This window comes from Argentina silus, assembly GCF_951799395.1.
Source record: "Argentina silus genome assembly, contig: scaffold_450, whole genome shotgun sequence".
NCBI lineage: Eukaryota > Metazoa > Chordata > Actinopteri > Argentiniformes > Argentinidae > Argentina > Argentina silus.
This window is the reverse complement of record NW_028152413.1, coordinates 1,667-12,500: the sequence shown is the minus strand read 5'-3', so window position 1 is coordinate 12,500 and position 10,834 is coordinate 1,667. Positions and strand designations below refer to the sequence as shown.

The 10,834-nt window shown below is 51.3% G+C and overlaps 1 protein-coding gene across 1 annotated transcript in view; it reads right to left on the bottom strand.

Annotated features, from left to right (window-relative positions):
• LOC310824838 (heterogeneous nuclear ribonucleoprotein L-like) overlaps positions 1-9,821 on the bottom strand; it is a gene marked incomplete at its 3' end in the record, with an annotated part of 15,026 nt that extends 5,205 nt beyond the window's left edge. The window contains exon 1 of the mRNA XM_083698092.1: positions 9,442-9,821. Within this exon, the coding sequence (XP_083554218.1) occupies positions 9,442-9,654 (213 nt within the window). The 5' untranslated portion in view covers positions 9,655-9,821. The remainder of the gene's footprint in view (positions 1-9,441) is intronic.
• Between the last annotated feature and the right edge of the window lie 1,013 nt (positions 9,822-10,834).

Genomic DNA, 10,834 nt, shown 5'->3' with positions numbered 1-10,834 from the left:
CACAGACACACACAGACACACACACACACACACACACACACACACACACACACACACACACACACAGACACACACACACACACACCCACACACACACACACACACACACACAGACACACACAGACACACACAGACACACACAGACACACACACACAGAGACTGAGGTTGCAGGACTGGTCCAGGGAGACTGAGGTTGCAGGACTGGTCCAGGGAGACTGAGGCTGCAGGACTGGTCCAGGGAGACTGAGGCTGCAGGACTGGTCCAGGGAGACTGAGGTTGCAGGACTGGTCCAGGGAGACTGAGGTTGCAGGACTGGTCCAGGGAGACTGAGGTTGCAGGACTGGTCCAGGGAGACTGAGGTTGCAGGACTGGTCCAGGGAGACTGAGGTTGCAGGACTGGTCCAGGGAGACTGAGGTTGCAGGACTGGTCCAGGGAGACTGAGGTTGCAGGACTGGTCCAGGGAGACTGAGGTTGCAGGACTGGTCCAGGGAGACTGAGGTTGCAGGACTGGTCCAGGGAGACTGAGGTTGCAGGACTGGTCCAGGGAGACTGAGGTTGCAGGACTGGTCCAGGGAGACTGAGGTTGCAGGACTGGTCCAGGGAGACTGAGGTTGCAGGACTGGTCCAGGGAGACTGAGGTTGCAGGACTGGTCCAGGGAGACTGAGGTTGCAGGACTGGGTCCCGCAGGCGTTTCCCAGTGCTTGGTCAGGGCTCTTGTTGTGATTGGTTATTGTGTGTTCAGAAGGTTCCTGTGTTGTTTTGTAATAGTACTGATATTGTAGACAGGAAACAGAGGCCTTGGTCTCAGTGTGTTTTCACAGATGAATAAAGTAAAAAATGCCTCAGGGGGGAGTGTGAGTGTGTGAGTGTGTGAGTGTGAGTGTGAGTGTGAGTGTGTGTGTGTGTGTGTGTGTGTGAGTGTGAGTGTGAGTGTGTGAGTGTGTGAGTGTGTGAGTGTGAGTGTGTGAGTGTGAGTGTGTGAGTGTGAGTGTGTGAGTGTGAGTGTGAGTGTGAGTGTGAGTGTGAGTGTATGAGTGTGAGTGTGAGAGTGTGAGTGTGTGAGTGTGAGTGTGAGTTGTTCTAGGGTTCCTCACCACCATCCCTGCAGCTGTGGTCGGAACATCCAGTCAGAGAAGCTTCTCTCCTCCTTCAGCCTCACCCTGTCCCACTCTCCTCCGACTCATGAGGCAGGCAATCAGCTCGACCTTGTCTCCACCAGATCCTCCCATACCTCCAACCTTACTGTTACCCCTCTTCCGGTTTCTGATGATCATTTTGTATCCTTCTCCCTTCCCCTCAAATCCTCCCCCTCCCAGTCAGTCTCTACCCACACTGTATCCTCTCGTCTCAACCTGCGTACCCTCTCCCTTACCACTCTCTCTTCCTCTGTCTTATCCTCCCTACCCTCTTCTCCCTTCTATCCACTGATGCAGCTTCCTCCACCTTCCTGTCCACTCTTTCCTCATCCTTTGACTCTCTCTGTCCACAGATCTCAAGGCCGGCACCATCCTCTCCACGCGCTCCCTGGCTGTCTGAAACCCTGCAGGCTTGTAGAACAGGGCTCCGGGCAGCTGAGAGGAAATGGAGAGAAACTGAGGCCTCCTCCATCAGGCCTCTGCAGCTCATCCAAAACGCTGCCGCTCGTCTGGTGTTCAATCTCCCCAAATTCTCCCATGTCACCCCCCTCCTTCGCACCCTTCACTGGCTCCTGGTTGCAGCTCTCATCAGATTCAAGACCCTGGTGCTCGCCTACCGGGCGGCAAAGGGAACAGCCCCTCCCTACTTGCAAGCAATGGTCAGCCCCCAAACCCCCCCCTGTACTAACCCTAACCCTGTACTAACCCTAACCCCGGCCCGATCACTCCGTTCTTCCACCTGGGCTGCCCGCCTGGCACCGCCGCCTCTACGTGGATGCAGCAGCCGCACTACCTGGTCACGGCTTTTCACTGTCCTGGCGCCCCGCTGGTGGGAGGAGCTTCCCACTGCTGTCATGACTGCAGAGTCACGACCAATCTCCCACCGTAGATGAAGACCCATCTCTTCAGGCTACATCTTAACAGTCCCTCCTAGAGACCTCTTCATCCCCACTACCCCCCTGTACTAACCCTAACCCTAGAGACCTCTTCACCCCCACTACCCCCCTGTACTAACCCTAACCCTAGAGACCTCTTCACCCCCCTGTACTAACCCTAACCCTAGAGACCTCTTCACCCCCACTACCCCCCTGTACTAACCCTAACCCTAACCCTAGAGACCTCTTCACCCTCACTACCCCCCTGTACTAACCCTAACCCTAGAGACCTCTTCACCCCCACTACCCCCCTGTACTAACCCTAACCCTAACCCTAGAGACCTCTTCACCCCCACTACCCCCCTGTACTAACCCTAACCCTAGAGACCTCTTCACCCCCACTACCCCCCTGTACTAACCCTAACCCTAGAGACCTCTTCACCCCCACTACCCCCCTGTACAGTTTCTCTACTGTAAATAAATTTAAAAAAAAAAAAGAATAATAATTATAAAAAAAAAAAAAAGTAATTTGCATTGTGACTGCCATTGGCCTCTGGTCTGAGCATAGATGACTTTATCTTATGATGACTGATGTTCAGATGATTCACTTACTGAGACAAATGGATTTGTTGTAAGTCGCTTTGGATAAAGACGTCTGTAAATGTAACATTACAGAACAACAGGAACCAGCTGCTGAGAACAGCACCTTAGCAGGAGGAGAAGCAGGTTCACACACACACACACTCACACACACTCACACACACACACACACACACACACACACACACACACACACACACACACACACACACACACTCACACACTCACACACACTCACACACACACACACACACACACACCACCCACACCACACACACACACACACTCACACACACACTCACACACTCACACACTCACACACACACACACACACACACACACACACACACACACACACACACACACACACCACCCACACCACACACACACACACACACACACACACACAGGTTAATACACACACACACACGCACACACACACACACACACGTTAACACACACACACACACACACACACACGTTAACACACACGGCTTAGGCTTCAGCTGCCGGAAACAAGGTCATGCTCCGCATCGAGCAAAACTGCAAACGCACACGCTTCTGCTGATTCTGCTCCTGATAAGGTGTGTGTGTGTGTGTGTGTGTGTGTGTATGTGTGTATATTAACCTGTGTGTGTATGTGTGTGAGTGTCTCTCTCTCTCTCTCATTGTAGAAACCCTGTAGAAACGTTGTAGAAACGTTGTAGAAACCCTGTAGAAACCCTGTAGAAACGTTGTAGAAACGTTGTAGAAACCCTGTAGAAACGTTGTAGAAACCCTGTAGAAACCCTGTAGAAACGTTGTAGAAACCCTCTAGAAACCCTCTAGAAACCCTGTAGAAACCCTGTAGAAACCCTGTAGAAACATGGTAGAAACGTTGTAGAAACCCTGTAGAAACATGGTAGAAACGTTGTAGAAACGTTGTAGAAACGTTGTAGAAACGTTGTAGAAACCCTGTAGAAACGTTGTAGAAACCCTGTAGAAACGTTGTAGAAACGTTGTAGAAACCCTGTAGAAACGTTGTAGAAACCCTGTAGAAACGTTGTAGAAACGTGTCTGTGTCAGTTTGTAAATCCTGTGGTTGGACCTCTAAGAGTCTCCCTCTCAACCCAACAACCAACACCATGAGTCATGAGTCAGCAACATCACAACCAACACCATGAGTCATGAGTCAGCAACATCACAACCAACACCATGAGTCATGAGTCAGCAACATCACAACCAACACCTGTCCCTAACTAACCAAATATTCATGAGTCTGTGTGTGTGGTGTGTGTGTGAACACATGATCTCCTTTCCTTCTCCTCCTTCTTCTCCTCCTTCTCCTCCTCGGTGGCTCAGTTGGTAGATTATGGAGCTAACAATGCTTAGGTCAGGGGTTGGATTCCCGCTGGGACCATCTATACTGAAGACGTGATCTTCTAATGTCAGTCGCTCTGGATAGCGTCATCTAAACGGCATGTATTATTATATATATTCTAGATATATATTCTATTTCTCTCCTCCTCCCCCTCCTCCCCTCTTCTCTCTCCAGTTAGATTAAGGGTGATGACTCATCATGGATTCTATTTCCTACGTTTAAACATTTGACATTCACTAGATTTTCGATTGCTTTGATGCCACTGCCGCCCCCCCCTCTCCCCCCCTCCCGCCTCCCTCTCCCCCCCGCCTGCCTCCCTCTCCCCTTCCCCCTACCACTCTCCCCCCCCTACCTCTCCCTCCCTCCCCCCTATCTCTCTCTCTCTCTCCCTCCCTCCCCCCTCTACCTCTCTCTCTCTCTCCCTCCCCCCTCTACCTCTCTCTCCCTCCCCCCCCCCTCTACCTCTCTCTCTCTCTCCCTCCCTCCACTCCCTCTCTCTCCCTCCCCCCTCTACCTCTCCCTCCCTCCCCCCTATCTCTCTCTCTCTCCCTCCCTCCACTCCCTCTCTCTCCCTCCCCCCCCCTCCACCTCTCTCTCTCCCTCCCTCCACTCCCTCTCTCTCCCTCCCCCCCCTACCTCTCTCTCTCTCTCCCTCCCTCCACTCCCTCCCCCCTCTACCTCTCTCTCTCTCTCCCTCCCTCCACTCCCTCTCTCTCCCCCCCTCCCCCCCTCCCTCCCTCCACATTGTTTTACCGTTTTCACATCAAAGAGAGGAGGTAATTTCACCGTGGACCTTTGAGTTATTCCTGTGTTGTCGTGTTCACATGAGACTCTGTGTGTGTGTGTGTGTGTGTGTGTGTGTGTGTGTCTGTGTGTGTGTGTCTGTGTGTGTGTGTCTGTGTGTGTGTGTCTGTGTGTGTGTGTGAATGTACTTGATGATGCCTGTTGGCATGCTGACACACATCTCGCCAGCCTGAAGCATCGCAACCAATGAACACACACACACACACACACACACACACGCACACACACACACACACACACAGAGGACAGGTCTGCAATGATAACTGTACTTACGTGTGTGTGTGTGTGTGTGTGTGTGTGTCTGTGTGTGCCTGTTTGTGTGTGTCTGTGCGTGTCTGTGTGTGAGTATGTGTGTGTGTGTGTGTGTTTGTCTGCATGTGTGTGTGTGTCTGTGTGTGCCTGTGAGAATGTGTGTGTGTGTGTGTTTGTCTGCATGTGTGAGTATGTGTGTGTCTGCGTGTGTGTGTGTGTGTGTGTGTCTGCATGTGTGAGTATGTGTGTGTGTATGTGTGTGTGTGTGTCTGCATGTGTGAGTATGTGTGTGTGTGTGTGTGTGTGTGTCTGCATGTGTGAGTATGTGTGTGTGTGTGTGTCTGCATGTGTGAGTATGTGTGTGTGTGTGTGTGTGTGAGTATGTATGTGTGTGTGAGTATGTGTGAGTATGTGCTTCATATGGAGAGTCACCTTGATGTTAACTCACCTCTCTAATGATCTGAGCTCTGTCTTTGAGGTCAACCAACTGACCAGCACTGGAGAGAACACACACACACACACACACACACACACACACACACACACACACACACACACACACACACACACACACACACACACACACACACACACACACACACACACACACACACACACACACACACACACACCAGTGATTTACTCAGTGCAGGAATGTGTCTTTGCATTCTAATTGCAGAGGAGAGCTGATCGGACCAACAGTAATTCTGCTAACATTCCTCTGCACGTCTGTCTGAGATGCTAATTCTGTGACCAGAGGACAGAACAGCCTTGGAGACAGACGTCCTGCTGAGGACATTCATCCTGGGACTTGGAGACAGACGTCCTGCTGAGGACATTCATCCTGGGACTTGGAGACAGACGTCCTGCTGAGGGACATTCATCCTGGGACTTGGAGACAGACGTCCTGCTGAGGGACATTCATCCTGGGACTTTAATCAACCTAACTATGCTACAATCATGCTAACCATGCTAACCATGCTAACCACCAATCACACGATACTCATCATAATCAGGCTAATCATGCTACAGTCACGCTAACCGCCAATCATGCTAATCGCTCACAAGCAACTTCCTGCTTCTCATCAGACAGTCTCTGGGGCAGTCTGGGATTCAGGGTCTCCCCTTCGCCACGTCTGCTGTTTGGACAGAGGGGAGCGGAGCGCCGTGGTGGAGGTGGGCTGACCATCCATGAGGTCACAGTGACAGTTGGGACCTCTGGGTTCTGAAGCTACATGGACACAGTGTTTGTTTACTATGTTTTGACGATATTTGTGGTTCTGATGGTAAGACAGTTTCCTCTCCTCCCCCTCTGTTCTCTCCTCTCCTACCCGCCCCTCTCCCCATCCCTCCCCTACCCTCCCCTCCTCCCCCTCCCAGTCTTCAGATGTCAGAGCAGGGTGGATGAGAGGAGAGGAGAGGAGGGGAGGGGAGGGGAGGGGAGAGGAGAGGAGAGGAGAGGAGAGGAGAGGAGAGGAGAGGGGAGGGGAGAGGAGGGGAGAGGTAGCAGACTGCAGTGGTTCAGTAGCTAAGTAGGGCAGAGAGAGACGTCACGCCAGCCAGCCGTTGCAGAACACCCCCCCCCCACCCTGCCCAGTGCGATGCCCCCCCCCCCCTCCCCCACAGGGTTTCAAGCTCTCCCCTCTGAAGACGACAGAGAAGAGATCACAGAACAGCAGTTAAAATACCAACGCTTCAACTCCACCTGTCTGCCTGCCTGCCTGCCTGCCTGCCTGCCTGCCTGTCTGCCTGCCTGTCTGCCTGCCTGCCTGCCTGCCTGTCTGTCTGCCTGCCTGTCTGCCTGTCTGTCTGTCTACCTGCCTGCCTGTCCACCCGTCTGTCTGTCTGCCTGCCTGCCTGCCTGTCTGTCTTTCTGCCTGCCTGTCTGTCTGTCTGCCTGTCTGTTAGAGAGTCAGTCAGTCTCTCTGTCTGTCTGTCTGCCTGTCTGTCTGTCTGTCTGTCTGTCTGTCTGTCTGTCTGTCTGTCTGTCTGTCTGTCTGTCTGTCGTGGAAATTCTCCACTGTAGTATTTTATTTCAGCAAAGGTGAGATTCAAGAGTCAAGAGTCAAGAGTCAAGGGTCAAGGATCAAGGGTCAAGAGCCAAGGGTCTTGTTAAAGCCACAATAGAAGTTTATGACACTTGCAAGCGGAGAGACTCTTCAAACACAGAGACTCTTCAAACACAGAGACTCTTCAAACACAGAGAGACTCCAAACACTGAGACTCCAAACACAGAGACTCCAAACACAGAGACTCTTCAAACACAGAGACTCTTCAAACACAGAGACTCTTCAAACACAGAGACTTCAAACACAGAGACTCTTCAAACACAGAGACTCTTCAAACACAGAGACTCTTCAAACACAGAGACTCTTCAAACACAGAGACTCTTCAAACACAGAGACTTCAAACACAGAGACTCTTCAAACACAGAGACTCTTCAAACACAGAGACTTCAAACACAGAGACTCTTCAAACACAGAGACTCTCCAAACACAGAGACTCCAAACACAGGCTGGCTGACTGGCTGACTGGCTGACTGGTTGAGTGTATTTGTAAGTGACTCCTGATAAGATCTGCTCAGAAGTCAGACAGATGCACATACACACACATACACACACACACACGGTCGCTAACAGATATAGCATTAGCACTTCCTCATGTGAAAGACAAAAAAAGAAGAAAAAGCCAAATCCACTAAGGTGTGTGTGTGTGTGTGTGTGTGTGTGTGTGTGTGTGTGTGTGTGTGTGTAGCATTGGCAGTACCACCGTACCTCCCTCTTTGCATACACCACCGCCAGACGATTAGGAATGCAAACTGTCCCTTTAACTATCTCTCTCTCTCACACACACACACACACACACACACACACACACACACACACACACACACACACACGTGAAACATTCTAACAAGTGTGCTGGTGAGTTACGTTGTCATGGAAGTAGTGTGATTCCACTTCCTCTTCCTCCTGGTCATAAACCTCCCTCACCCTGGACAACACCCCCTAGAGGACAGAACTCTGTGTGTGTGTGTGTGTGTGTGTGTGTGTGTGTGTGTGTGTGTGTGTGTGTGTGTGTGTGTGTGTGTGCGTGTGAGTGTGTGTGTCTGTGTGTGTGTGTGTGTGTGTATGTCTGTGTGTGTGTGTGTGTGTGTGTGTGTGTGTGTGTGTGTGTGTTAGGGGGCTGATGGTGTGATGAGTTCAGTACTGTTCTCTATGGCAGCACTGGGAAGTCATAAAATGCCCTCTTGAACACACACATGCACGCATACACACGCACACACACACACACACACACACACACACACACACAGATTTGATCTAGGAGGGAGGGAGGGAGGGGGGGATGGATGGATTGAGGGAGGGATGGAGACACACACACACACCACCCACACATTCATGAACAGAACACGTGGTGTAACGTTCAATGATTGATCATGTCAGTGTTTGTGGTGTCAGACGGTCCTGAGGCCAGAGGGTCAGGTGGGGTCACCCCCGGGCCGGGTCACCCCCGGGTCAAAGCGCTTGTCTGGTGAAGTTAGATAAAGCCACCCACGGTTTGTTTCTGCTCCAGGGGACAATCAAAGAGATGAACGCCACTGCTCACGACACACACACACACACACACACACACACACACACAGTCATAAAGGGATGAACACCGCTGCTCACTGCTGCGCATGTTCAGACTAAATGTGAAGCCGCCAGGCCGTCGCGGAACACACACACACACACATTAATGTAAAATCAGATTACAGATAACGAAGTTAAACTGCGAGCTTCGTTCTGTTGAGAACTTAACGTCTTGTGTGTCTGAAACATCGCACTTATGCTCAACACGACACGGCCGTTTAGTCCTCACCCCTCATCCTCACCCCTCATCCTCACCCCTTCCGTTTCTAACCAAACATCAACAGACAGCCTCGTACTTTGGGATCATAGGATTAGATACATTGCCATTATTTGAAAATCTGCCCGGAGAATTTCTCAGTCGAGATGCGCAGTTTCTCCCCCCCCGGGGGGGGGGGGGGTGCAGTCAATCATGTTGCATAAAAGTTCAGTTTTCTCATGACAGTGTCTCAAATAAGCATCATCATAATAATAATATTAATACCAATAAGAAGAAGAATGACCCCCGCCATGTCTGTCACAGATCAACAGCGTCACCGCTGCAGCCTGACGCGTCTGAACCGTCGCCCTGAGGTCAGACGAACGGTTCTACAAATAAACAAACATGGAAAAACCTCCTCGGCGACCAAAGCGAACTACGTTCAAAGACCACTGATGAATAAAATGATGAAGTCATTCAATTAGGCAACACAATAATGACATGCTAGGATCATCACTTCCCCCTCCCGTTCATCTCAAACACACAGCGGCAAGCAGACCGGTGAGAACACCGACTCACCTTCTTCCCGGAGCCGTATTTAGACGTTGACCACCGGGCCCGGTTCTCCCCGGTCCCCGGTGCATCATCCTCGTCTCCCAGCAGCCCGGCGGAGGTCGAGTCGGAGTCCTCCTCCCCCTCCTCCAGCTCCTCTCCCCCCGGTCCATCCACGGTCTTCAGCCTCTTCGGTGCCCTCTCGTACTCCCCCTCCTCGTATTCCTCCATCAGAGACATCCTCGGTGTGTAAGGACTGTTCTAGCGACGGGTCTGGACGTGATTTTAACTGGTTCTGGACGTGATTTTGTTATTTTAACGCGTTTTTAACGCCAATAAATCATTCAAAACACGCTCAGAGAAGTTGCACGCGCTCCGCGGTGTGTGACGTCGCCCGCCTCTCCTCGAGCTCCTGACAGCTGCTCCCGCGCCGCGCGGTGTCACCGGACAGCACGCCCCCGGTGCGCGTGCACCGGAATAGTCTTTTGTTGCAGCGTTTGACAGCCGGCGGCGCGAGGCCAGAGCCCGGAGGTGCTGTTTGTGATTGGAGGGTTTTTTGGCGTCGTGTGTTTTCAACACGACCGCTGATTGGCTGTCGGGGTCAGAGATGTGATAACGCAGAGCGCGTGTCTGAGATGGCAGCTTCACACAATCTGATAATCTGTTGACTGAACACTAGATTAGAAATAAGACACGGGCAGGTGTGTGTGTGTGTGTGTGTGTGAGAAGATGGAGAGAGAGAAAGAGAGGGGGAGAGAGAGAGACACTTCCTATCTTCTCAGAGGTAAGGTCTGTCTGTGCTGCTGTGACAACGTCTTCTTGTCAGACTTCCACCTACTCTGCTTTACTACAGCACAGCAAGCATGTGTGTGTGAGTGAGTGAGTGAGTGTGTGTGTGTGTGTGTGTGTGAAGTGAGGGTCGCGGGGCCGCATGAAGACGACAAGAGAGAGATTTAACATTTTCAAGGTCGGAGTCGACTCCGCTGACAACTTTCCTTTTATACCTCACCAGGAGAGATGGTCCCACACACACACACACACACACACACACACACACACACACACACACACAGACACCACACATACACACCATACACCACCCACACACACACACACACACACACACACCCACACACACACACACACACACACACATACACACCACACACCCACACACACACACACACACACACACACACACAGTTATGATAAGACAATACACAGATGTAGCATGTTTCTAGTTATGTTTCCAGGTGAGTCTAGTTATCATAAAAGGCTGGTATTTTAGCCTGGTTACTATAGGAACCACAGCCAATCCCATAATCTACAGCAATTTCAGCCTCGCTCGCCAATCCACACGGATGCAGAACTCTGAATAATGTTTCCTTTAAAAGGAAATGGTTTTGTGTGATTGTGCCTC